General features: G+C 40.3%; 1 protein-coding gene across 1 annotated transcript in view; it reads left to right on the plus strand.

Moving 5' to 3' along the window:
* The window catches only part of Spag17 (sperm associated antigen 17), a 237,961-nt gene that overhangs the window by 142,031 nt on the left and 70,709 nt on the right, over positions 1-25,221 (plus strand). Inside the window, exons 19-28 of the mRNA XM_021195509.1 lie at positions 7,294-7,466; positions 8,850-8,971; positions 11,713-11,952; positions 12,890-13,001; positions 14,162-14,359; positions 16,816-16,929; positions 19,277-19,452; positions 20,360-20,492; positions 22,128-22,306; positions 24,334-24,490. Coding sequence (XP_021051168.1) covers positions 7,294-7,466; positions 8,850-8,971; positions 11,713-11,952; positions 12,890-13,001; positions 14,162-14,359; positions 16,816-16,929; positions 19,277-19,452; positions 20,360-20,492; positions 22,128-22,306; positions 24,334-24,490 — 1,604 coding nt within the window. The remainder of the gene's footprint in view (positions 1-7,293; positions 7,467-8,849; positions 8,972-11,712; positions 11,953-12,889; positions 13,002-14,161; positions 14,360-16,815; positions 16,930-19,276; positions 19,453-20,359; positions 20,493-22,127; positions 22,307-24,333; positions 24,491-25,221) is intronic.

Here is a 25,221-nt window from a genome sequence, read left to right on the forward strand (position 1 = left end):
ACTTTCGTGATAGCATTTGAAATGTAAATAAAGAAAAATATCTAATAAAAAAATAAAACTGAAAAAAATGTTACTCTTTTTCTATGACAATGTACATATTCATATTTTTCTTTTAAGCAGTGAACCTGCTGAATTTTACCAGTAGCTCTTGTTGTGTTGAAGAAGACTCTCATTGCTCAAGAGGACTCTGCATTGTGTTTCTTTGCTTTGCTAATGTACTGCTCAGGTTATCCATAGCTTTGTAATGAGCAAGACTTGGCTGTTTTCTCTTAACTGTTTTTATTTGGCTTTGATATACAGGGCATAGAATTCTCATAAGCTAACTGGGGTGGGGGAAGGTCCCTGTTTATTCCCACGTTTTATTTTTGGAAGAGTTTGTGGATGACTGAGATATATTTTCCTTTGATGACTGGTACAACTTGATAATAAAACAACTGCACCTAGGAAAGTGTTTAGACACCCATAGATTTCTATTTTACTTTTACAATTTTTAAATTGGATTTTAAAAGCCAAATCAGAGTGGCATTGCCCATGTAATACCAGCTCTTGACAGGCTGGGTCATGAGGGATGCCTTGAGTTCCCAAGAAATCTCAAAAAGTTAAGAGGGAAATGCATTAATAATAACTAAACTTGTGGTTGGGGATTTAGCTCAGTGGTAGAGTGCTTGCCTAGCAAGCGCAAGGCCCTGGATTCAGTCCTGGGTTGTTTTGAAAAAAAAAAAAAAAAAACAAAAATAAAAACAAAAAAAAATGTCCACTTACAAAAACTCACTAATGGTCAAATTCTATAGAAATACATACTGCCGTCAGTAACATAATTTAGACAATGAAGAAGGAAATAGTTTTTTATGTGATCAAAGTAAAGCTTTTCCCAGCTTAAAATACATTGTTTCACATGAAGGAAGTTTTGAGTGAATTTGATATTAACCAGAAAGAAAAACCTATAATAAACACAAAGAATACAAAGCAACAGTTACCAAAGCAGAACAGCTCAAAACTCAGAGCATCAGAAATGAGTAAGGAACTCCTGAGAAGAAAAAAAAAAAACATGCATAAAATAACAATAGTGAATCCTTACGTCATTCCAGATGCCAAGAGATCAGATTATTCAGACCAGAGGAATGGGGCGGATGGATAGATGACAAAAGACCAACACTCTAAGTTGCTACAGTTCACTTAAGGGAGTGCAGAGATTTAATGTAAAGAAACAGAAACCTGTGCTCCATGAAAATGGTAACTGAAGAAATAAGAGATGTTTTTACTTTTAACAGACAAATAAACATTCAATAAAAATATTTAAGAGTTGAACAACTTCATCACTCTTTCAACTTAATGCTGGAAGTGCTAGCTAGAGCAAACGGACAAAAGAGAGAAACAGAAGGCACCCAGATTCACAGGAAAAAATAATGAGGTATTTTGTTTACAGATGACATAATCTCATAAATAGAAAACCTTAAAGACCACACACACACACACACACACACGCACACGCACACGCACACACACACACACACACACACACACACACAGGTGCTGTTAGAGCTACTAATGAATTTAGAGAGTTTTATGAAACCTACATCTTTGAATCTGTGTGCTTAAGTGTATCTTTCTTAGTTGATTGTAACTTTAAACAATACAATAAAAGGCCTATATTATCAATCACTACACTAATGGTAAATTAGCTTAAGTTAAAGAAAGGACACTTTCTCTATCTTTGGTCAGTACCTCGGTCAAAAGCAGCTGGACAAACCCCATCAGCAACAAAGGCTTCTAAGTTCTCCCGAGCATTAACCACACTCACATTTTTCTATGTCTTATTTTGTGGTAGCATTTCCTTCAAATAATAGCCTGGATTTTTATCCAAGAGTATGATTCTTAAGGGATTCTAATATGAATTAATAGAAATTTTAGGGATATTAAAAGCAATCTATGTGCTTTTATTTCCATTGATGTGGTTTCATTCTTACTGTTTAATTCTACAAATATGTTTCTGTTTTAGTATTAATCCCTTTCTTTTGGTAGATGGAATTTTCTTAGTTCCTCCTTAGTATGTCCCTTTTATGATATAATTCTATTTATATTCTTTTATAAACTGTACATGCTCATTTAATTTATGATTAATTATTTATATGACATCTGGAGTTACTAAGTACCAATGCTATTTCATTAAAATGCTAAAAATGCAAATGCATTGCCTTCATACCTAACAAGCAATAGTATTCTGTGGTTATGATGAAACACCATGACCTTATAAAATGCTTATAAAAGGAAGCATTTAATGGAGGGCTTGCTTACAAAAGTCCCCATACACTTGCACAGTCTCAACACTGTTATTTATAGGTTCTGAGATTCAAGACACTCTCTTACCTACAATCTCCTGTCAAATCAAAAGCAAAAGGTAAAGCAGGTCCACTCCTCAGACAGTAGCACGGCGTATCCATCCCCATTCCAAATGGGAGGAGAGGAAGCACAGTGAGGTGATGCTGGGCCAAGGGCAGCTCCGCCAACCCCTACACCCAGTCGGTCGGCACAGCTCTCCTTGTCAGGTTACCAAGGGTTGTGACACTTCCAACCCAGGCTTCACCTTCACGGCCTCACACAAAGGCCTCTCTGAGCCTCACTCAGGGACTCCCCTGCCACACACCTGGCCTCAGTGGCTTTCCTTAAACATTGTGGAAGATTGTACAGCTCCTTTTCCTTATCTCTCTTGATTCTAATTCCAGAACCACATGGACAAAGCTGCTAAGGTCTCCTGCTTGCTTGGGCTAAGACCTGGTCCCCTCCTTGAATTACACGCACACATGCTTTCAGTTATTGTCACAGTATTATTTGGGTAGGGTCTTGCCCTAAGGTACCCACTCCCTTTATTCTAAGTAGCATCAGGCTTTTCTTCAAATGTGTCTTCTCCTTGAGCACAAGACTGCATTTCCTGGTGCTCTTTTTATTAAACCATACATTCCATAGTTCTCTTTGTCCTACTTGCTCTGTTTTATTGTCTATCAGCACAAGGGTGATCACTAATTACCACACAACATAATCAATACAAGGCTGTCTTGAAATTTCTGCCAAAACTCTTCAATTTAGGCTCAGTCAGATTTTTTAGGACAGTGGTAAAAGGAGTCACATTCTTTTCCAAAATTATCACAAGAATGATCTCTATGTCAGCTACTGATATTCTTTCCCTCTAAACCCTCTTGAGTTGAGCCACCACAGTCCACATCAGCCTCAACACCACTGGCTTCCATGCTACAGGTAGGATGGCCCATTAAGCCCACTTAAAGTATTCACCTGATTTCCTAGTTCAAAGTTCCAGATCTCCCATGTTCCTCCAGCAAACAGTAGGGTCAGACCTGTCACTGCAATGCCCCACCCAGTCCCTGCTACTAACTTCTGTCTTAGTGAATTTTCTCTTGTTTTGACAAAACACCATGACTATGGAATTTACAAAAGGAAACATCCAATTGGAGGCTTGCTTACTGCTTTAGCGGCTTAGCCGTTGATGCTCATGGTAAGAAACAGACATGCACAGCACTGGAGCAGTGGCTGAGAGGTCTTGATCCACAGCCAGTGGGCAAAGAGACTGGGCATGGCATGGGCTTTTGAAACCTCAGTGCCCACTCTCGGTGACATACCTCCTCCCACAAAGCCACACCTCCTGCTGCTGAGACAGTTCCACTCCCTGGTGACCAAGCATTCAAATACAGGAGCCTATGGAGGCCATTCTTACTCAACTCACCACAGAATCCCATTATGAAATTATCTAGAAATGTTACTTCCACCTATAAAATGATAGTTTTTAATCAAAAGAATCACAGCTTTTATATTTTAAACCATATGCTAAATTGTCATGACTCCTGTATCTATATCTAATGCTGGTACCTTAACTTTAATATATAAAATATAACTGCAGTACACTTGGAAGAAATTAATTCACCAAGTGTCTGTGGGCAATAAGGTTCTGAAGCATAGTGTGCTTATCCCCACTTGAACACAAATTTGCTCTTATTTGAGCCTAGATCCTCTTGTTTGTGGACACTTGTGGGAATCCTGGTTTGTTTCTTTGTTTGTTTAATTATGAGTGTGCATGTTCATCTGCATGCACATGTGGGAGTAGTGTGCAGGTATGCATGCATCTGCATGGCTGTGCATATGGAAGCCTGGTGTCAACCAGAGGTGTCATTCCTTAAGCTCCATTCCTCGGGTACCGTCCATTTGGCTTTTTGTTATTTTATGCTGGGCCTTTCACTGGCCCATGTCTCACAGATTTGCATACACTGTGGGAAAGCCAGCCATCAGTTTTCCCTGCCCCTCTGGGATTACAAGTATATCTCTCTGAACTGGGATTCCAAGTGGCTCTGCCACCACCCCTAGCTTTTCTGCATGAGTTCAGGCCCTCATGCTTGCAGAGCATACACTTCACCAACTGAGCCATCTCCTCAGCTCTCAGGAACCCCACTTCTTCATTTGAAATATTCATTGAAAGGCACTAAGGGTAAGAACTAGAAAAAAACATCCTGAGTAAGGTAACTCAGACCCAAAGGATTGGTATGTACTCACTAATAAGTGGATATTGGGGGGGAAAAAAGCAGTACAGAGTACCCAAGACCAAGATACAGTCCACAGAACTCAAAAAGGTCAACAAGCTGAAGGGCCTAAGTGAGGACACCTCAGTACCTCAGTCCCACTTGGGAAGGAGAATAAAGCAATCACAAGTGGAGAGAGGGGGAGGGGACCTGATCTGGTATTGGGTGAGGGAAAAGGACTGAAGCCCTGAGGGCCAGCAGAAAGAATGGAAACAGGCAACCTCAGGAGGTAGGAAGTTGGGGAACCCTCCAGAAAATACCAGAGTCCTGGGAGGTGAGAGACTCTCACAACTCAAAGGGAGGGACCTTAGATGAAATGCCCAACAGTAGGGAGAGGGAACTTATAGAGCTCACCTCCAGCAGGAAGACAGGGCATCAAGTGAAGAAGGGGATTACCATCCCACAGTCAAAACTCTGACCCATAATTGTTCCTGTCTGAAAGATTTGCAGGGATGGAAATGGAGAGGAGCCTGAGGAAAAGAAGGTCCAGTGACAGGCCCAAAGTGGGATCCAGCTCAAGGGGAAGTCCCAAGGCCTGACACTATTACTGAGGCAATGGAGAGCTCACAAAAAGGGACCTATCATGACTGCCCTCCAAAAAATCCAACAAGCAGCTGAAAGAGTCAGATGTAGAAATTTGCATCCAACCAGTGGACAGAAGCTGCTGACCCCTGTGGTTAAATTAGGGAAAAGCTGGAAGAAGCTGAGGAGGAAGGTGACCCTGTAGGAGGACCAGCAGTCTCAATTAACCTGCACACCCTCCCCCCCACCCCCCGCCGAGATCTTTCAAACACTGGAACACCAACTTGGCAGCATACACCAGCTGATATGAGGCTCCCAACACACATACAGCAGAGGAAGGCTGGTCTGGGTTCAGTCAGAGAAGATGCACCTAATCCTCAAGAGACTGGGGGCCCCAGAGAGTTTAGAGGTTTGGTTGGGTGGGGAGTAGGGACATTCTCATGGAGTCAGGGACTCAGGGAGGAGGTACGGAATGTGGAACAGTTGGAGGGTAGACCAGGGCCGGGGGTGGGGGGGATAAAATCTGGAGTGTAAATGAATTTAAAAAATAAATAAATGATAAGGAAGGAAGGAATTATCTAACTTAAAAATTGAAAGGTCCACTCTTTTTGCTGATTTGAGAATACGTTTTAGATGTCTGAGGGTACAACCCCCTACACACACACACACACACACACACACACACACACACACACACTGTGAGACTAGTTAGAGGCTTTTGCAGTGAAATGAGAGTGAGTTAGAACAGGGCAGCAACAAAAACGGAAGAGAGTGGATTCTGAAGTTATTATAAATATGATCCTTCTAAGTAATTTTAATTTACTATCAGATTGGAAGAAGAATATAAGAAAATAACTTTCATGATGTTTACTTATTTAACTGGCAGTGCCATCAGCTACACCAGCCTTGATGTGGCAACCTCGGTAGCACATGAGTCATTTGCTTGGCGAAGTATGGGGCCTTCTGAAGGAAGGTATCAAATACCACAATCTACTGTTGTTACTGTAAATCTTCAGAAAGAATCAAAGGTATCAAAGGTATACAAAGCAGTCAAAGGCAATTGTCATCAAGTCTGATGCTTTGATTCCGCAGGACTCATGTGAGAAAACAACAGATTTCTACCATTTGTCTCTGATATAGCATAAACACACACTCTTCTACATGCACACACATGCACACACCCTTCTATATACCTACACAGAGAGAAAGAGAGAGAGAGAGAGAGAGAGAGAGAGAGAGAGAGAGAGAGAGAGCAGGAATAGAGAAAGATCAATAATTCAAACTACAATGCATCCTGAATATATACTTCATCTAGTTTTATGCTTTCAAATATTAGACCTCACTTATTTAATTTTTAAAAACTAGTATTTCTCAAATCTAAATGTGTCCATTTATTTCCTTTCAGAAGGGAACTCTTTAGATATAGATGTAGGCTTGTTAACATTTCACTTAAAAATACACACACACACTGAGCAATACAAAAGGTCGAAACAGATTTGCAAGCAGCAATGATCATTCTTACTAAGCAGCAACTACTGGGAGCAGCTTACAGACTTGGATTTATAAGGTAGATGCTTCCAAAGCCAATAAGCCTTAGAGCAGAACAGGAGGGTTTTCTAATGAAGTAACTGGAGTAGCTGGTGACCAATGAAAAGGATTTCTGATGTGCTGTAAACTTAGACTGAGAAGATACTGGTCACATCTCAATAATCAGTGCTGACAGTGACTGTTTCTTCAACCCAACTGCCACTGACTCTCTTGATGTTAATCCAGAGAGGGCTGAGCAGCTAAAGCTCCCACGGCCCTTCCTGAAGAAGGTTCCTAGAACCCATGTCAGGAGGTACCCAGCCAGCTGTAACTCCAGTTCCAGAGGATCTGATGTTCTCTTCAGCACCCTGAGCATACAGACCAATACATACACAGAAGTTAAAAAGCAAACCTTTCCAAACTTTCTTCAGTCCTTCACTTGAATGGAAAGACCTCACTCTTAAGCTTTACTTCTTTAGCTGTGAAGAGAAGTGGGCATTTTTCCAACACTCAGTCAAGATCTGTACCCGGCCTCTTCTCCCCTTGGACAGCTCAGAGGCATTTCATTTTGAAGAGCTTGTTCACACCGCCAGCACCCAGTGTTCTCACGGTCTTTAGTAAGGACTCCCACCTCCCATCCTTTTATCTTTGTCTCATTTAGGAATTACTTAGAACTTGTTGCAAAATCTATTGAAGACTGGGTCACACGGGAAGAAGCAAAGTACCAGGAAGCCAAAATGGCTGAGGAGCTCAACAGGACCAGGATTGAGTTGGAACTGAAAGCCACTGTCAAAACTTCTGCTAGCAAAATTCCTGGCCCCAAAAGATCTAAAAGTAAGTAGCCAGTGCATTTATTCATAGAGCAATAGGCATTCTCCTATTTTAATTTCAAACCCAAACAGTCCAAGATTAAAGGTTGTCCCCGAATACCTGTGAGTCTTCGCTTTCTCTAAAAAATAGAACAGCTGCCTTCCAAATGTGATGACATGTACCTGAGTCAGACACAGGAATGTTTTTCACTGTCCCATCTCCTATGAGCTCTGAAAGATTTAATCCGTTATACAGATTAGATACTAAGAGTTAGGGAAATGCCAACATCCCTGCTGATAGAATCTGTGGGTTCCATCAAGTACATTTACTGCCAGCATGAGAAGCAAAGTCAGAGTTAGTGGATCTCAAGAGGGTAATTATAGATTCCAAAAGCAAGACTAAATCAAGACTCTTCTTCAAGCAGCAAGAAATATACAAATACCTCCTGGAAGAAGGAATCCAGGAGGAAGTGGGAAATGTTTGCCAGAGGTCTGCGGCATGTACTTGACCAGATCGTGGATAAATATACATCTTTGATTTTGTTCATCTCTAGGTCTTGACTAGTTTCTAGAACTTTGAGCAGATAAGGGAAGAGAAAAGAGGGTAACAAAGAGCAAGGTCATTTTTAAGGAAGGCAGTAAAGAAGTGAAATATAGAACGCATGGACATTTCACAGTCCATAGAAAAGCATCTCTTTCTGCTCGCACTATTATTTATGATAGCTAAAGGTGAAAGTGGCTTCTCATAGTGAGATCAAAATATGAAACTTCACAAAAATCTGCAGCCTCTTTTTGTTAGTAGAGTAGTTTGTATATGTCCTGACTCTAAAGCAAAACATAAACCACCCTAATAAGGAATCCTTTGGTACCCAGAGAAATGGTTACATTATCAGTAGTTGATCTTCCTCCTATGGGAGCTCAAGTCTTCACTAAATGCTTAGAGTAATGAGGGGGACAACGTAAGAAATGAAAGAAAGGTTGGCTGCATAATTACCTACTGGTAGGGGAAATGCTAACCACCTGTTATATACAATGCTACTGAACAAACGAAAACCTCAATATCTAGGATATAAATTGGTTATTTCAGTGGGGAATGTACCTGGCAGGTATTGAACCAAGTCTATTCCTGTCAGAAAAGATGCCATAGGATGGAGCATTAGGTGAGTTCCTGTGGTTCTGGGGTACTAAACTAAGATTAGCTGAAATTTTCAGTGAGAGGGATTCAGACAACATGTCAATACAGTGTGAATGTGTTGTGAGATGCCATCACCAAAGGCTCAGCACCATTCAGGTGTAGCTGTGGAGATGACAAGAGAGTGGTTAGGGATTTTAACAAGGAACTGAACCTCCATCCCAGAGGCTTGGCCCTCCTGTGATTGCTAAGAAGTTTAATTTCCTTCACTTATAGGTAACAAAGTATCCAGCAAAACAGAGCTGCAAGACCAAGAAAAAGAGAAAGAGAAAGAGAAAGAGAAAGAGAAAGAAAAGGAAAAAGACAAGATCCCCTTTGTATTGGAAGGCTCCCTCAAGGTAATCCAAGACAAATGTCAGGGATGAATCACAAGGCCAAAATTACCTTGTGAGTGAGAGTGTGTTCTAGTCACGGGACATGATCTTTTTAGCTAAAACCTCCGAGTTGACTGAAGCCTCAGTGAAAAGCTCTGTGTCTTCACAGCTCTGCCATGTGACAAGTCTTGGGGGGGGGGGTATATCTTATTATTTTTGCATCGCCACGCCCCAGGGCAGCGAGTGATTGGCTCAGGGTAGTTTACTCTTTACCTTTATTGAAAATGCTTGGTTTTTTTTCACATGTTTTTATTTGAACTTCTAGTTATAAAAGTAGTCAGTGCTCCTGTGACCGTTCACGGTTCTCCTCCTGCACTATCCCTGCAGTTCCTGGAATAAGAAGTGTGAGAGTTAGATAGGTTCCAGGTCACACAAGCACACATGCACACATGTACATGTTCATGTTCATGGGTCTGTCCTTGTGTGTCACCCCCCTAGAATGTGGATTCATTCAAGTGATGCTGAACCTCTCCAAATTGTGTGGTTTAGAAACTTTTATGGATTTTTCATTATCCAAGTACAATCAATTATTAAATCCATCTGCAGCTCCTCTCTCATCCTTGACGGCTGTGGGGAGGGGAGGGGAAGACTGAAGGTCCCTGCTTCTAACCTGGGTTTGATCTTTCTGGTAAGCAGACAGTCCTATCACTCATGGAATTCCAGGGGATTCGAGAGCTCTGTGCCAGGACCCAGGAATGAAGACCAAATATCTGGTTCTTATTATATCATAATATTACAGTTTCTATTAAAGTCAGTTGTTACTTATCTGAAAATGGTTTTATTTTGCCCCTATTCATTAAGCATAGTTTTTTATTTATACAATTTTTAGCTGAGTTTCTCATTTCCTCATACGACTCTCAAGACATCAATCTCCCTCTTCTCTGCTGACATCATAGATGTTAATAAATTGTCACATTTTACATTATTTGTAGACAGTTTATCTTTTCTCTTTAGCTGCTTTGAAAACATTCTGTGATCATCTGGTAAGCATTTAGCAGTTGCTCTCTAGAAAAATGAAAGGTGCTCACAGGTACACAAATAACGTTTCAGAAAATGTATGGGTGGTAAACTTAGTATGTAATCTGTAAATGATAACAAATCTTGTAGTCATCTTCATTGCAAAGTCCACTTAGCAAATAATACTTCCATATGCTTTCACTGATTTTCGGTATGTTATTGTGTCCTTGGTTACAATTGACAAACAAGTATAATTCCACCACTAGTACTGATCAATATTTTCTTTGATGTTAATGAGGCAAAAGCAAAATTACAAAGGGGTGTATCCCATTTATTTGTCAATAACGAGCAATTTGGTTGAGTCAAGAAAGCGAGCCTGACCACTGAAAGGATGGATAGTTTCACATCTTATGGACAGTGGAGTGGAGTCATTACACGCAGTTGAGCTGAATCGTTATTTCTGACCATTGATTTTTTTTTTTTAACACAGTTAATCAGTGGTCAACCAATCTCCTAGATGTAGCACTGGGTAATGTTTGTTGTGTAAATATTCCAACAAAGGCTGATTTCAAGCTGCCAGTGTGGCACTGTGATGGAAGAGCATGGCTGTGTGTACCATTGTATAGTCCGTTTCTCATATACAGCACAGATAATAATGAAATCTAATACAATAAGTATAAATGAGTACATTTTGATCATGTGTTGGCTTTGTTTTAAACATTGTACTTAGTTACATTTATATGTCTTTTTTGATCGTGGCTTTACTTAGCAATTATCACATAAAATTCCCTTTCCCCCAAATTGTCAGTAATCTCTTTAAATCAATATGAGCCAGGTTTGCCACACCACTGTTTCTTTACGCTTAGATTTATTGACCTTTCTGAATGTTGGGATCAATGCCTATCATCACCATTAGAAATGACTCAGCCAGTATCTGTCCAAGTACTGCCTTTTCAAAAGTCATACTGTAATTCTGAGAGGACCCGTCAAGCTCACCCTGTCATTTTTATACCCCTTACTTATACTTGTGATAGTTTATTCTCTGTATTCAAGCAACCAGAAACTTGTTTTATGACTCTTAATTCATTAGTCCCTTATCTGCAATCCTCCAGATATACTTTCAAAGTCTTGGTTTAGATTTTTATTCAAAGTGGCTTAGTTGCCCATGTTTTGTGATTTTTGTTTGTGAGTTAACATTGACTCAGAGATTCTTCTATTTGAGACTATATATCCCCGCTGCCTTAGCTCCCCTCCCTCAGCCTCCCAAGTGATAAACTGCAAGGATGTATCAGCATGCTTGGAAACCTATGACTTAAAACAAATAACATATTTTATCACCCATTTTGAAATATTCTGTACTGGGAAGCTTCTCTGGGTAGTCTGCCTTTTTGCCAACCAAGCATATTCAGGATGTAAATTGAGAGTGAAAGGAAAGGAGACAGGCCACGCTGCTACTGTGGGCCAGGTTAAAGACAACAAAGTCTGAACCATGTAGATAACATGGTAGAAAGTTGGGGAAGAAGCTAAAATGAAGCGAGTTCTCCACGGAGCCCCACAGAGGTGACATAGAACTGAAGAGTGAGAAGGGGACAATGACAGAGAACCACAAGGTTCTTGGCCCAAATGTTTCAAAAGACCAGAGACAACACATAGAAACACCATACTAAATTTCCTCTCAAATTAACCGAAGTGTAATTCACATTTGATCTTTCTCAAAATCCCTGCTACACTGTTGGATTTGTCCCCAGGCATGGAAGGAAGAACAAGAGAGATTGGCTGAGGAGGAACGCCTGAAGGAGGAAAAGAAAGCAGAGAAGAAGGGAAAGGAAGCAGGGAAAAAGAAAGGCAAGGATAAGACCGACAAAGAAGATGCTAAGGCTTTGAAGAAAAAGTCTTCTTCCAAAGAGAAGCCCAAAGAAGAGCCAGCAAAGACGCTGGATGTGATAGGGGAAACTGCCCCACTTCCAGAACCTGAAGTCGTTTACCCGGTAAGCCAACTTTGGAAGTTCTTTGGGCTACTTTTAAAACTTTTAGGGAAACAAGTGTTTGTTTGTTTGTGTGTTTGTTTTGCTGCTATCTACAAACTAGATTTGAATTTCTCTTTCTGTCTAGACTCTTCTTCGTAGCTAAACACCCAAACGGGAACACCCACAGGCCTGTTTTTCCAATCATGAAATTAGATTATCGAGAGCTACAGAGACGGAAGTGTGACCCAAAGACTTATGCTTTAATATTAAAACATGCAAATAAGCAGCTGCACAGGTCAGCTCAGGGGACTTGGCTTGCTCTCTGTACTTAGATGCCTCTGTGTGGAGAGCCATGTTTCTGGTTTACATGCTATTTCTCCCTCAGGTGTCTACGTATTAGAAAAAAACAGTGAGAAAAAAAAATGGAGAGAAATGTTCTGCTCTATTCTTTATAGCTACGACTCCACCCTTGTTTCTGTAGGGTTTTAAGAGGTACTTGAATCCCCTATAGCTATAATAACAATATCTGATGTTTAAAAATGTCCTTGACATACAACCTTGTAACACATCAAATGTCAATATTTCACTTCACTTTTCAAAGAAAATTAGCAAACGTCGTCTTTCCTCATGTTATCTTGATGGCAGAGCATGATTTTTATCTAGACTAGATTATAAGTGTGCTCATAAATGGGCATAGTGGCATATAACTGTAATCACAGTTTCCTAGATGTTGAAGTGAGATGATCATGAGTTTAAGATCAGTCTCAGCTACTGAATAAAAACCTGTCTTTAATAATCATGAAAATTAATAATAACGTGGGATTTGGGTTTCTGAGCCTACAAGGTAGCAGAAAGCAACAATAAAATTAAGCTTATGGAAAGTGTAGTTGGCTAACTCTAGTAAGCTGATTGTTGTCGATTGCATTTCCACCCCCGGTGACAATGTGTTTTCTTCTAGTTCCGAGGATACAATATGGGAGACATACCCATCCAAATCTCAGGGACAAATTACTATCTGTATCCTTCTGATGGTGGGCAGATCGAAGTGGAAAAGACCAGGTTTGAGCTAGGTACGTTAGCAAGAGCTGTTAATGTCATGGGGAGGGGAGGGGGTGTTAGTTCATTTCTGATATCATCGGGTACTGTGCCTCTGAGTGTGGAGGGTGGCAGCTGACTGCACCCATGTTCACACCACATCGCATTCTCAGGGTCAAGTGCTTCTATCATTATTGAGTCTGCAAGGGAGCAACCAACTCAGAATTTACTCAGACATTGGTGATAGGAGCATCCTAATTGTTGAAAATATTTAAATGCTTCTACATTATCAGTCAATGGTATATTAGCAACTGTAATAAGCAAATAGTTAATCAAGGTCTACTGATTACAACACACCATCATGCCAGAAAGCAAACATATGCTTTGAGTTTATAGTATGGTTCTGGCTCGTGCTCCACAGTACAGTGCTCAGGGACCTCTGCTGCTGGTATGCTAGTTCTTACCAAGACTTGCATATGTGAACAGTTTATATAAAGTTCAGATGGTTCATAGAAAATACTGTATTTTCATCTTAATTCTATCAATTTTGAGAGACACTACCACCATAGTTGAAAATGAAAGGCTGGATTTAAAAGGAAGATAAAAGAGAAGTGGGGGAATCAGAACACAGTTAAGAGAGAATGGGTTAGAAGAAAACTGCTTACAACCTGCATAGTGATAGTAATAGTAATTGTGGAAGACACACACATACGCATATATATATATATATATATATATATATATATATATATATATAATTATGACTGTCATTATAGTGCCACAGTCATCAAGTATGGTAATACACATTTGAAACATCAGCATACATGAGGCTAAGGCAGAAGAATCATGAATTTGAGGGTGTTCTGAGATACACACACATACTCATACACACATAATTATATGCATTATATATTATTGTATATAAATAATGTTAAAACTTTGCATGTTAGTTAGCTCATTTGAGTTATCGGAGTTGAATGTAAGTTTTCACCATTTCAGACCATGTATTTTGTCTTTGTGATTTGGTTTGGGATGTGACAAGAGGCCTGCAAAACCCTCCTTGTCCGTGCTTCCTTTTGGCATCCCTGTATAGAGTTGCTATGGCAGCCGCTGTCTAATTCTGTTCTGCATTTTGTCAAGGTGAGTGTGTGGCATCTTCAGTCAGTCCACTTTCTATCCTTTGGTTCTTCCTCAGGGTCAACTTTCATCAAAGTCAAAGTAAAGAAAGATAAACACAATTTTATAATTCACCTGAAAGACCCGAAGGCAATTGTGAAAAAGGAAAGGGAAGAGGAGCACTCAGAAGAGGAAGAGGAGGAGGAGGAGGAGGAAGTGGAGGAGAAGAAGCAGAAGGAGGGGGAGGAGGAAAATGTTAAACAGAAGGTGGAAATGAGTGAGTGCCTTTGCCTTTGTGGTGCTGGGCTCTGGTAAGTAAGCAATGCTGTGGGCCAGCCCAGCTTCAGACAGAACCGCACCAGCATCCTTTGCACTCACCCATGTAGATTTGACAGGTGCGGCCTGGAGCAGTTGCTCTCTGGTTGTGTTCATCTTTCCCAACACACTGAACATAGACGCTGCATGCCTGGTGCCTCTGGGGCTGGCTGTTAACTGAATCTTGCTGCCATCCGACAGAAGCTCTTGTTCAAGTTTTCGTAGCCATAGCAAGAGGCCAGGCCAGACAGACCGAAGTGACAACCCAGTGCATAGTGTCCACTCTGACCTTAATGGTTTGTGCAGACTCGAACTGATCCCTACTGAGACTTGCAGGTTCCTTCAGTGCGAGCAATGAGGTTTCCTTCAAGTGCTCCTCACTTAGTTTGCTTCATAGTACCAATCTCTGAGCTTCAAAGATGAGGTTTTAAAAAAAAATCACAGATTTAGTCATGAGTTTATTACCTGAGGAGAGACAAGAAGTGTCATGGCTGCCCACCTGCACTTCGAGGCAACACCCCCTGGAGAAATCGTTTCTTATCCAAGCTCATAGCCATACAAGAGAACAAGTTAATTTTTAAAGTGTTTTCAAATCCAGTTAATGACGGGATCACTACGTCTTCCCTGTATGTTTAGTTAATACTGATACTTTCCACAGCCAAGAGCACAATGCTTGACAATTTGAATGTACCTAGGAAGGTAGCATAGAAAAATGTTACTTTTAATTAATTTTCTTTGTTCAGCTAATCAAAAGGTATTAATTGGGGCTGGGGAAAAGGCTTAGTTGGTAAAGTATTTGCTGTGTAAGCCCGAGGACTCAAGTTCAGGACGCTAGCAACCACATAAAAGGTCAAGTGCTTGGGTACACAGCTGGAATCCAGCCCTGGGCAGTGGACATGACAGGATCTCATTGCTCACTGACAGGCAGTCTCACCTAAGCAGTGAGAGACACAGTCTCAAACGACAGAGAGCACTGGAGGATGACACCTAAGATCCACCTCTGGCCTTCCTGCACAGGTGTCCCCATCCACACACATATGCCTACACAATACACGCCGTGTGTGTGTGTGTGTGTGTGTGTGTGTGTGTGTGTGTGTGTGTGTGTGTGCGCGCGCGCATATGCCTGTATGTGTGTATCTCACTAGGGACTGAACCTAGTGTCTTGAGTATGCTAGAAAATACTCAAAGACTGAGCAACATTCCTGTGTTCTCAGCCCATTTCATTTCTTCTTCTCACTACATAGTATGTGCTTATCTGGGTAGGTTGGCTTGTCTACTCCCCAGCTGAAGGACATCTTGCTTGTCTCCAAGTTTGGCTAAATAAGGATGGAAGTGCATAGGTTTTTGTGTGGGCGTACAGCATACATTTTTCAGTACTATGAGGAAGAAGCAAGGAACGTGGTTGCTGGGTCATATGGTACAATGGAGCAGTGTCGTAAGGATGCAGCAAACTGCCTTCCAGCAGTGAATGAGAGCTTTGCTGTTCCCATGCCCCCAGCCTTCTGTGTCCTCTATGCTTTGGGCTTCTCCATCCTGACAGGTGCCTCTTTTCACTCATTGTTTTCATCTGCATTTCCCTGGTGACATATAACATCAAACTGCTTCTCATAGGCTTATTTTTGATCTGTGTATCTTCTTCGGTTAGGTTCTGTAGAGGGGCTTTGGGCTGTTTCTTCTTTGGCTTGCTTTCTTATTACTGGTCATTAAGAGTCCTCATATGTCTCATGGAACAGCTCTTTGTCAGAGTGTCTTAAGCAAACATTTACTCCCATATTGTGAACTGTTTTCTTTCTCGTGAAGCATTATCCTTTTGTGTTGATGTCCCACTGAGCTTTCAAAAATTCCCAGTCAGGAAATAATCTGTTCATAAGTTAGAGTATTTTAAGCCGACACTGTCCCGTTTTTATTATATGATGATGGAATGGGTAATAAAATGGAAATGAGAGAGCAGGATCGACCACTTGAGACCCTCCCCACGTGCCCCATAAATGTGCATTTTTAACACATTTTCTTTTTGAAAACCTATGTTTTAGTCAAACCATTTTCAATTGTGTTTGAAAATATAAGGCATTAAAAATGTAGGGATTTAATAAAGTGTTTTTTAAATGTGAAGAAACTTGGTGATTTTCATTTGAAGTCATGTGAATGGGCCTCAGATCGATAACCAGCATATGGCCAAGCCATTAACTGGTTTATATCCTCTCTGTAGTTTGACCTAAAGCCCTTTAAACAAGAGTCTCACGTTCCATCCCTGGAACTCTGCCTCACTTCCCTGTGTCCTGGGTCAGAACCAAGTCAATTACTTTTAAATCGATGGTATTAGAACAGCTTAGACACCTGTTCCCAGCATTCCCACTGTATTCTGCTTACACTTCTGGAGAAAAATGGATATATCCCTGATATGATTTTATCTTTTAGAAAGAACACAGATAGAGAAGGAAGCTGTCAGCAAGTTTGGATCTTTTTCTGCCACCTTGGAAAATGGAATCTGCCTCTCGATAAGTTACTATGGATCAAATGGGATGGCACCAGGTAAGAAACACACAACAGAATAAGTGTCCCATGAGGGGCAGTCCTTGCCCTTCCCCAGCTTGTCATTTATCAGAAATAAACCTCTTCTGATTTAAGGTTTCACGTATAGTTTTCCCTGCAACATAGAGATATGTGGGGTATAGGGTATATGTGTGTGTGTGCATGTGGTGTGTGTGTGTGTGTGTGTATCTGTGTGTCTGTGTTTGTCTATGTCTGTGTGTATGTATATGTGTGTAGGTATATACATGAAGATAATTTTTCCTTTACATCAAAAAGCAATGCCTTCACTTTAAAATTTCTTTTCTCATTTTTGTAATCTTTTACATAATCACATGTACACATATGTGTATATTTTGATTATTAATTTGTCCATGAAAGTAATTCTGTTACATTGGTGCAAGGAAAGCATGATCTTCCAGAGAGTTCTCATGGGTTTCTACAGAACAATATTTTTATGAGTCCTGTGATAGTAAAACTACTGAATGTAGTTCAGGATGTTGGTTTAAAAGGAGCCATTCATTGGACATATTAGAGGATTTCTGGGCTCCACTTTCAAGAAACAAATTTCCCAACTGGAAGCTATTTCCTTTCAAACCACAAAATACCATGTTGCTTTACCAAGAACCAATTAAGAAATATGTGGATCCCCACAAACTTTAAAGGGATCCAGCCACAGTAGACATTTTTTAAACATTGCAAAATCAACAGATAATCCCTATGCCATATGGCTTTAAACCTATGTGCTGGCGGAGATTATGGTGATCATCTTACCTCCTGACTACGTAGTTCCTTTGCTGTAGATTACCATGAATTCTCATAACATTGTTTCTTAAAAGTTGAAATATCTCTAGAACCACACCAAGAGGTGTCTAAAAGCAGAAATACGGATCTGGAACTGAGAAGGGAAAAATCATACCTACTGTGGCCATTGTAGAATCAACACATAGATAGTATTTGAACCTCTAATTGTGAATAAGATCATTACATCTAATATATGCACAGCCCAAACTATATATAACAGTCACATATGGTGTTACATACAGCAGCCAAACTTGAGAACATAGAGCGACCTGAGACCTAGAAGCATCTGCAAGACTTTAAATGGAGGGGGGTGTAGGTTGACTAGAAAGGTAAGTAGAGGTCAAAGAAGAGGTATGATGGATCCTGCAGAAGAACAGATGACAAGATAAAAGGGGCACATGCTCACACATGCACACATACACACACACACCACATACACATACACAATGTCTCCTCTCATCAGCCCTTTAGAATTTCCAAACTTTTAAAACCCAAAAGACAATAGACAGCCTACAAGAAAGCTATTTATCTCACCTTAGATAAAACTAGTGTTTGTCTCCATTAGATCTCCTTGTCTATATTGCCTGTGTCTAAGGTGCCCTCATGTTCCACTCTCTCAGTGCCTGACTTGCTATTGTGAATCTAGGAACTTCGAGATGTTTAATGAGTTCCATTTCTCAAATTAAAAGAAAAAGAGAAAGTTAGTAGAGTGTACAACAGATTGGAGGGCAAGGATATGTGAGACAAGCAACTTGAGATAATTATTATATCAACCACACTAAAATATTAAACACTCTAAATTTTTTAACTACAATCTGATTTTCAAAACAACTACATTATCTCTGGGATATATCAAACTGGTAAAACATGTTTCACATTCAGAGACTACCCCATCTGGGAATCCATCCCATCAACAGCCACCGAACCTAGATACTAATGCACATGCCAGCAAGATTCTGCTGAAGGGACCCTGATATAGCGGCCTCTTGTGAGGCTATGCCAGTGCCTGGCAAACACAGAAGTGAATGCTCACAGTCAGCTATTGGATGGAACACAGGGCCCCCAATGGAGGAGCTAGAGAAAGTACCCAAGGAGCTGAAGGGGGCTACAACCCTGTAGGTGGAACAACAATATGAACTAACCAGTACCCCCTGAGCTCGTGTCTCTAGCTGCATATGTAGCAGTAGATGGCCTAATCGGCCATCATTGGGAAGAGAGGCCCCTTGGTCTTGCAAACTTTATATGACCCAGCACAGGGGAAGTCCAGGGCCAAGTAGTGGGAGTGGGTGGGTAGGGGAGTAGGGGCGGGGGGGGGTATAGGGAACTTTTGGGATAGCATTTGAAATGTAAATAAAGAAAATAACAATAACAACAACAACAACAACAATAATAATAATAATAATAATAATAATAAATTAAGAAAAAACATGTTTCACATGGTGAAAGTTAATGCCAACTTGAACAAATTTTTTGAGATGTATCAATTAACAAGCATATGAAATATGAATATTTAACTTTTTCATTCTCCCCTTTTTCCTACTTCTAGAGGTTATGAATTCTGACTTGGAAGCAATGATGAATATTCCTTCAGCTATGACACCAACCGTGGTTCCCGCTGTAGTGAGTGTTCCCCAAGGCAAAGGGAAAGCTAAGCCAAAAGGCAAAGAAAAACACAAAGATTCCATTAAAGAAGAGGAACTTCCAAAAGAAGAAGAGAAGAAGGTAGGTGAACATGACTACAAGTTTCCAATCTTTTCACCCCAATGTTACTTTTACAATTAAAATGCAATTACACTGTTTTTCCCACCCCCTTTCCTTTCTCTACATTCTCCAAATTCTCTTTCCAACACCTCTCTCTCAAATACCTGGTCTCCTCTTCTTGATTATTGTCACACAGTCACAACACACTCACACACACACACACACACACATCAATAGGGTTGCTGGTTTCCCCAACACTGCCTTAATCTCTTTTAACTACTATCACAAAATATCTTAGACTACATGAGTCACAAACAACAAAAGTCAATTGGTCAAGTTGAGACTGATAAGTCCAAGAGCGGGTTCTGGGTAACTCTATGTCTCATGTGAGCAAGTTGCTGTAGACGGCACCTTCTGTGTTCCATTACATCACAGAAAGAGTAAACTCTGTCTGTTCATTAGACACCTTTTTATAAAGGCCTGAATCACAGTCATGAAAACCAAGCCTCAGAATCCTCAGTTCCCTAAAGGCCTACTTGATACCATCATGTTGGGTATCTAGTTCCACCATCTGAGTCTGGGGTGGGGAAACCAACACCGGAACCATAGTGTTGCCCACATCCAAATGGGGGCACCATTCAAATTCCAGTCCAGTCTATTTGCTCAACAAATGCATTCACAGTGATCTCTGTCAACTTTGGTGCCTTCTTCTCTCAGGGAAAATGTGATGTTTGATACTGTGTCTTTTCATGTGTTTATGTACCATTAAACAAATATAAGCTCAAGGGCAGTGAAGATTCTGGAATCCTTTTAGAATCCATTGCAGAGTCTACCTACGTACTCACAAGTTTGTTTGTTTGACAAATCCTTGCTTGATCGAAATAAATGTGTCTCCTTTAGAGAATGACAAGCATTTATTTATGTACAGAATCACATACAGGAAGAAGTAGAACCAGAGATCATTATACAGGAATCATCACCCTATGTACCCACCTTCCAAAACTTAAATGTATCTTGCCCCAATGGGCTCCTGCTGACCTTCATTGGGCAAGAATCTACAGGTGAGTGTTAACTGGAGTAGACAAGGAATCATGGCTCAAAAACTAACACAGAAAACCCCACCATTGAAAGTGTGTCTTTTCTTACCAGGTGTACTTATTGATGATGAGCAATGGGTAATTTTCGAGTAATGATCAGAATAATGACCATTCTCAAGCACTTGCTGTGATGAACCATTGTCAAAGTCCTTAACATGCATGTAAAAACACAAATCTTACAAGAGTAGGTACTGATAATTCCATCTTATAAAATACAGACACTGAGATTTCTAGAAATGTAACAATGTGTGCAAGGTCACCTGAGTGGTAAAAGGCAGAGTTAGGAAGTCATTCTTGACCTAGTAAATGCAGCATTCTTAATGGCTTTTATGTAGCCCTGTCTTCCTGCCTCTTCAGAGGGCCACAGGTACAGCACTTTGCTCACTGATCTAAACAAGGAACAGTGAGAATGAGAAGACTAAGATGAACATTCAGCATTAAGCACTCTCTTCTTGTGTGTGTGTGTATGTATGTTTGTATGTGTGTGTGTGTGTATGTGTGTGTGTGTGTGTGTGTGTGTGTGTGNGAGAGAGAGAGAGAGAGAGAGAGAGAGAGAGAGAGAGAGAGAAGGGGGACGGGTGCTATATCTGAGAATAAACTGGAGTCCATTCAGCAGTGAATAACGATTCTTTTTACCCCCATATCTAATGGTGTCATTTTGAATTTTCTTAATGATAGCCATCTGGTTGGGGTAAGATGACAGCCAAGTGTAGTTTTACTTGCACTTTACTTGTGGCCAAGGATGTTACAGAGTTTTTTTCATGCTGTAATTGACCATTGTATTTTCTTCCTTTGAAAAGTATCTACTCAGCTCACTTGCCCATTTGATTGTACTATTTGCTCCTTTAGCTATTTCTATATATCTGGATATTGACCCTCTGTTAGATAAACAACCACAAAGATCCCTCACCCCAATCCTGCAGATTGTCTCTTAACTCTGTTCATTGTTGCATTGGTTGTAGCTCAAGAAATAAAAATTGGCAAATGGTATTGCATCGAATTGAAAAGCCATTCCATAGTAGTTTGCTATCTGGAAGGTATTTATCCAGTGTTTTTGTTCTTGATTACCAGAGAGCAGCAGAACACTGAGAGTTGTCTGGTTATGGTTAGAGATGGAGGGTTTGTGTTAATTTTGAAGGATGATGGGTAAGTTAGAGAAGGTTTGAATGAGAGGCTCCCTAAAGTTCAAGGCAAGCAGGGGATACCAGAACATTGTCTACCATGGAACAAGAGCTTACTTAGAATGGCATGCCAAGAGAGAAAATGGAGTCACTAAGACACTGAAATTCTGCTCCTAAATCATTTGGCCTTGACATGCTCTGGAATCTACTGTATGCAAATGATCTAAGAAGGATTACTATTTGTTATGTTGTTAAAATGTCCTTACTCACTTTGTTTGATTGAAAAAGGTCATCAAAGACAGAGTGTACTGAGCCATCGGTCATGAATAAAAGGAAATTTCCCTAGTTCTCAAACACAGACAAAATAATAAAAACAAAACAAAACAAAGCAAAACAAACAAACAAAAAAGAAGATAAAATCCCAGCCCCATAGCACCATTCACCCCACCAATAGCTTTACTCTCTTTTGATTTTTAAGATCATTCCATCGTAGATGAAGAACCCACTCGGAACCTCATGATTCGCCAGAGCTACCCCCAGCGGTTGAAGCACTATGAGTTCTATAAAGCAGTAATACCACTTATGGAGCAGGAGGCATCAAGAGTTGTCACCAGCCAGGGCACCGTTATCAAGTATATGCTGGATGGATCCACACAGGTTAAAGACTATAGTATTTAAATAACCTCCCACACAGCGAAGTACAAGACAGCTAGACTTTGAGTAAGGAGCAAGGCTACTGCACGGAGGAGACATGCACAAACCACAAGGGTGCATTAAAGTAGCAAGTGAAAAGGAGTGCAGTTGGAGGCCCTGCAGTGTAGTTAGGCTGTCCCTGAAAGGCAGAGTGCATACAATAGAGATGGTGTTCCTTCTATATGATGATCTATAAGACTGCAGATTCCATATGCTTTCCTCTTTTTCCCTCAACTCATCTTATAGCAGGAGGAGGGAAAGTCTTAAATACTCATTTCCCAAAAGTACTAGAAGACAACGAAATATGTCATTAGTATAAGAAGTGTTTAAAAAATTGCTAGAAGATGCAAGGTGGTTAGGGTCAGACTGATAGAGATATAAGGACAAAGTTTAAAATATGTACAAGTGAAAAAAACTCTAAAATTAAGGAGGACTTTGAATAGAAAGGTATACATCTAGGAGCTGAAAATCATGGTAGTTCTGCAGGTAAACTCATTTTGTAGAGACTTAAAAATCAGAAGCTATGAAACCCAGAAACCTCAAGCCTTTGCCCACCTTCAAAAATGATCAGAGGGAAAGGCTTCTCTAAGTAGACAGTATACTACTAAGAGCCATGAGGGTTTCAAGGCTATGTGTCTAAGAAAATAAACAACAGATTCAGTATTGTTAAAATCACCTAACAGTAAATACTTGAACATAAATTTTAAATGGGTAAAAATGATATAGACAGAGACTCAAGTTAACAATAATTTTAGGGAAAATTTAACTGCCGTGACAACAGTGAGATAGCTCAGTGGGTCAAGGCACCTGCCTGATTATCAAGCCTGATTACTGAGTTTGATCTCCAAAATTCACATGGTGGAAGGAGGGAAGAGACTCTGGAAAGTTGACATCTGATCTTCATATCTGTCATGATGTGCACACATACATATATGCCTGAATATGCATGTACATACATACATACATATACATAGGAAAGCTGATGTCTGATCTTCATATATCTGCCATGATACACACAAATGCGTGTGCGAGAATGCAGAGAGAGAGAGAGAGAGAGAGAGAGAGAGAGAGAGAGAGAGAGAGAGAGAGANNNAGAGAGAGAGAGAAATGGATAGATAGGTGATAGATAGATAGATAGATAGATAGATAGATAGATAGATAGATAGATAGATAGATAGATAGATAGATAGAATGAAATTTAAAATAAGTATAAACTGCTATGGAAAAAAATCAATAAGTTCTTCAAATTTTAAAGTAATTGTGAAAAGCCAAGTGGTAGGAAGGGTGACGTAGAGAGAAAAGAGCTAAGAGGTGTGGAAATGCTCCATATGCACTAGCATTTCTGGAAGAAACCAATGTGAATGGGAGGAGAATGTAGTTTAGACAATGGCATGTGAAACATATTTCAGATTCATCCCAGCCAGGTGCCAATCTGGGATGGTGCTGATTTATCTTTAAGTGTCACCTTGATACCTAGGACTGCACAGGTAGCCTGCAAAGCTCCTGAAGAGGCCAGGAAGAATCAGGTCAGAGTCACAGGGACAGCTGACTTCCTCTCCATACTCCCTGGGAGGCTGTGCACATGGGTACCCATAGGGTATCTATGATACCTAGAGATGGCATGCATCCTTGGTAGAAGGTAATGGAAATCAGACATTTAAAATATAATACATTTGAAAATGTGACTGTTGAAGAATTCTTATCTATATGATTTTCCAATGATATAAAATAAGGATATAGAAAAATATATTAATCTAACAAAGGGTGCAAAATAGAAGCAAGACAGATATGGGTAGAAAATATGAATTCATAGTCATTGCTGTATGCAGGTGCAAATCAACCCTCTAATGGCACTTTCTGGCACCCACATGAAGGTCTGCCTTCAGCTGTTCTACAGATTATTTTGAGCCCCAACATGTAGGGTAGCGCACTCTTTGAGAACCAGCCTCCTCTTGACTTCTGAGAATTCGGAGACCTTGTTTTCCCTTCAGATTCTCTTTGCAGATGGTGCTGTGAGCAGCAGCCCTGATTCAGGTCCTGTTTACACATCTCCTGAATTGCCTACAAGCCCCCATAATGGAGATTTGGTGGACAGTGCCTCTCAGCCCAAATCAGAAACAGGACCTGAGATCATCATTACTAAGAAAGGTAACCATCTAAGTACCTTCCTTTGCAGCACTTGCAGTCTTCAAATGCTTCACAGGCGTTCCTCATTATGATGCTGCGCATTGTTGTATTATATCAATATACATATATATATATATATATATATATATATATATATATATATATATATATATATATATATATTCATGTACAAATACACACTCATATGTACATGCTAATTTTCTTTACCAACACAGGATTGCTTACTAGCTCATGAACTGCCTTCTTCCTCTTTGTGGAATAAATAACACACATTTTCCCACACATAATGAACAGTTTCCTATGCCATTGTACCTACTCACACATTAGCTATACTATCTGGAGTTGTGTTTTAGGGGTTTGTTAACTAAGTAATAAAAGATTGAAGTCAGCATACCTGGGATGCTGTTGGACTTCTCTTCAAGCTCAGATGCACCCAGGAGCTTCCATTTAGCAATTTCCAAAGCAGAAAAGGAAAAAAAAGTGCATTCAAGAGTGTGTGTTCTCAAGAGATTCCTGACCCCAACCCTAACCTTCCTTCCTCCCTTTGGATCTCAAGGGCTACACCTGCATGGGGTTCAGTGCTGCCAAAACAAAGAGCCGATATTTTGTGCCTCTTTTTTTGTCTGATTGGTGGGGTGTAAGGGGTGTTAGGTAGCAGATAGTGTCATCTGCAATAATTGAAAGCAAAGATTGCTGCTCTGAGGATTTCTGTTTATACCCCTCCCACTAGT

Source organism: Mus pahari, chromosome 4, assembly GCF_900095145.1.
Source record: "Mus pahari chromosome 4, PAHARI_EIJ_v1.1, whole genome shotgun sequence".
Classification (NCBI taxonomy): domain Eukaryota; kingdom Metazoa; phylum Chordata; class Mammalia; order Rodentia; family Muridae; genus Mus; species Mus pahari.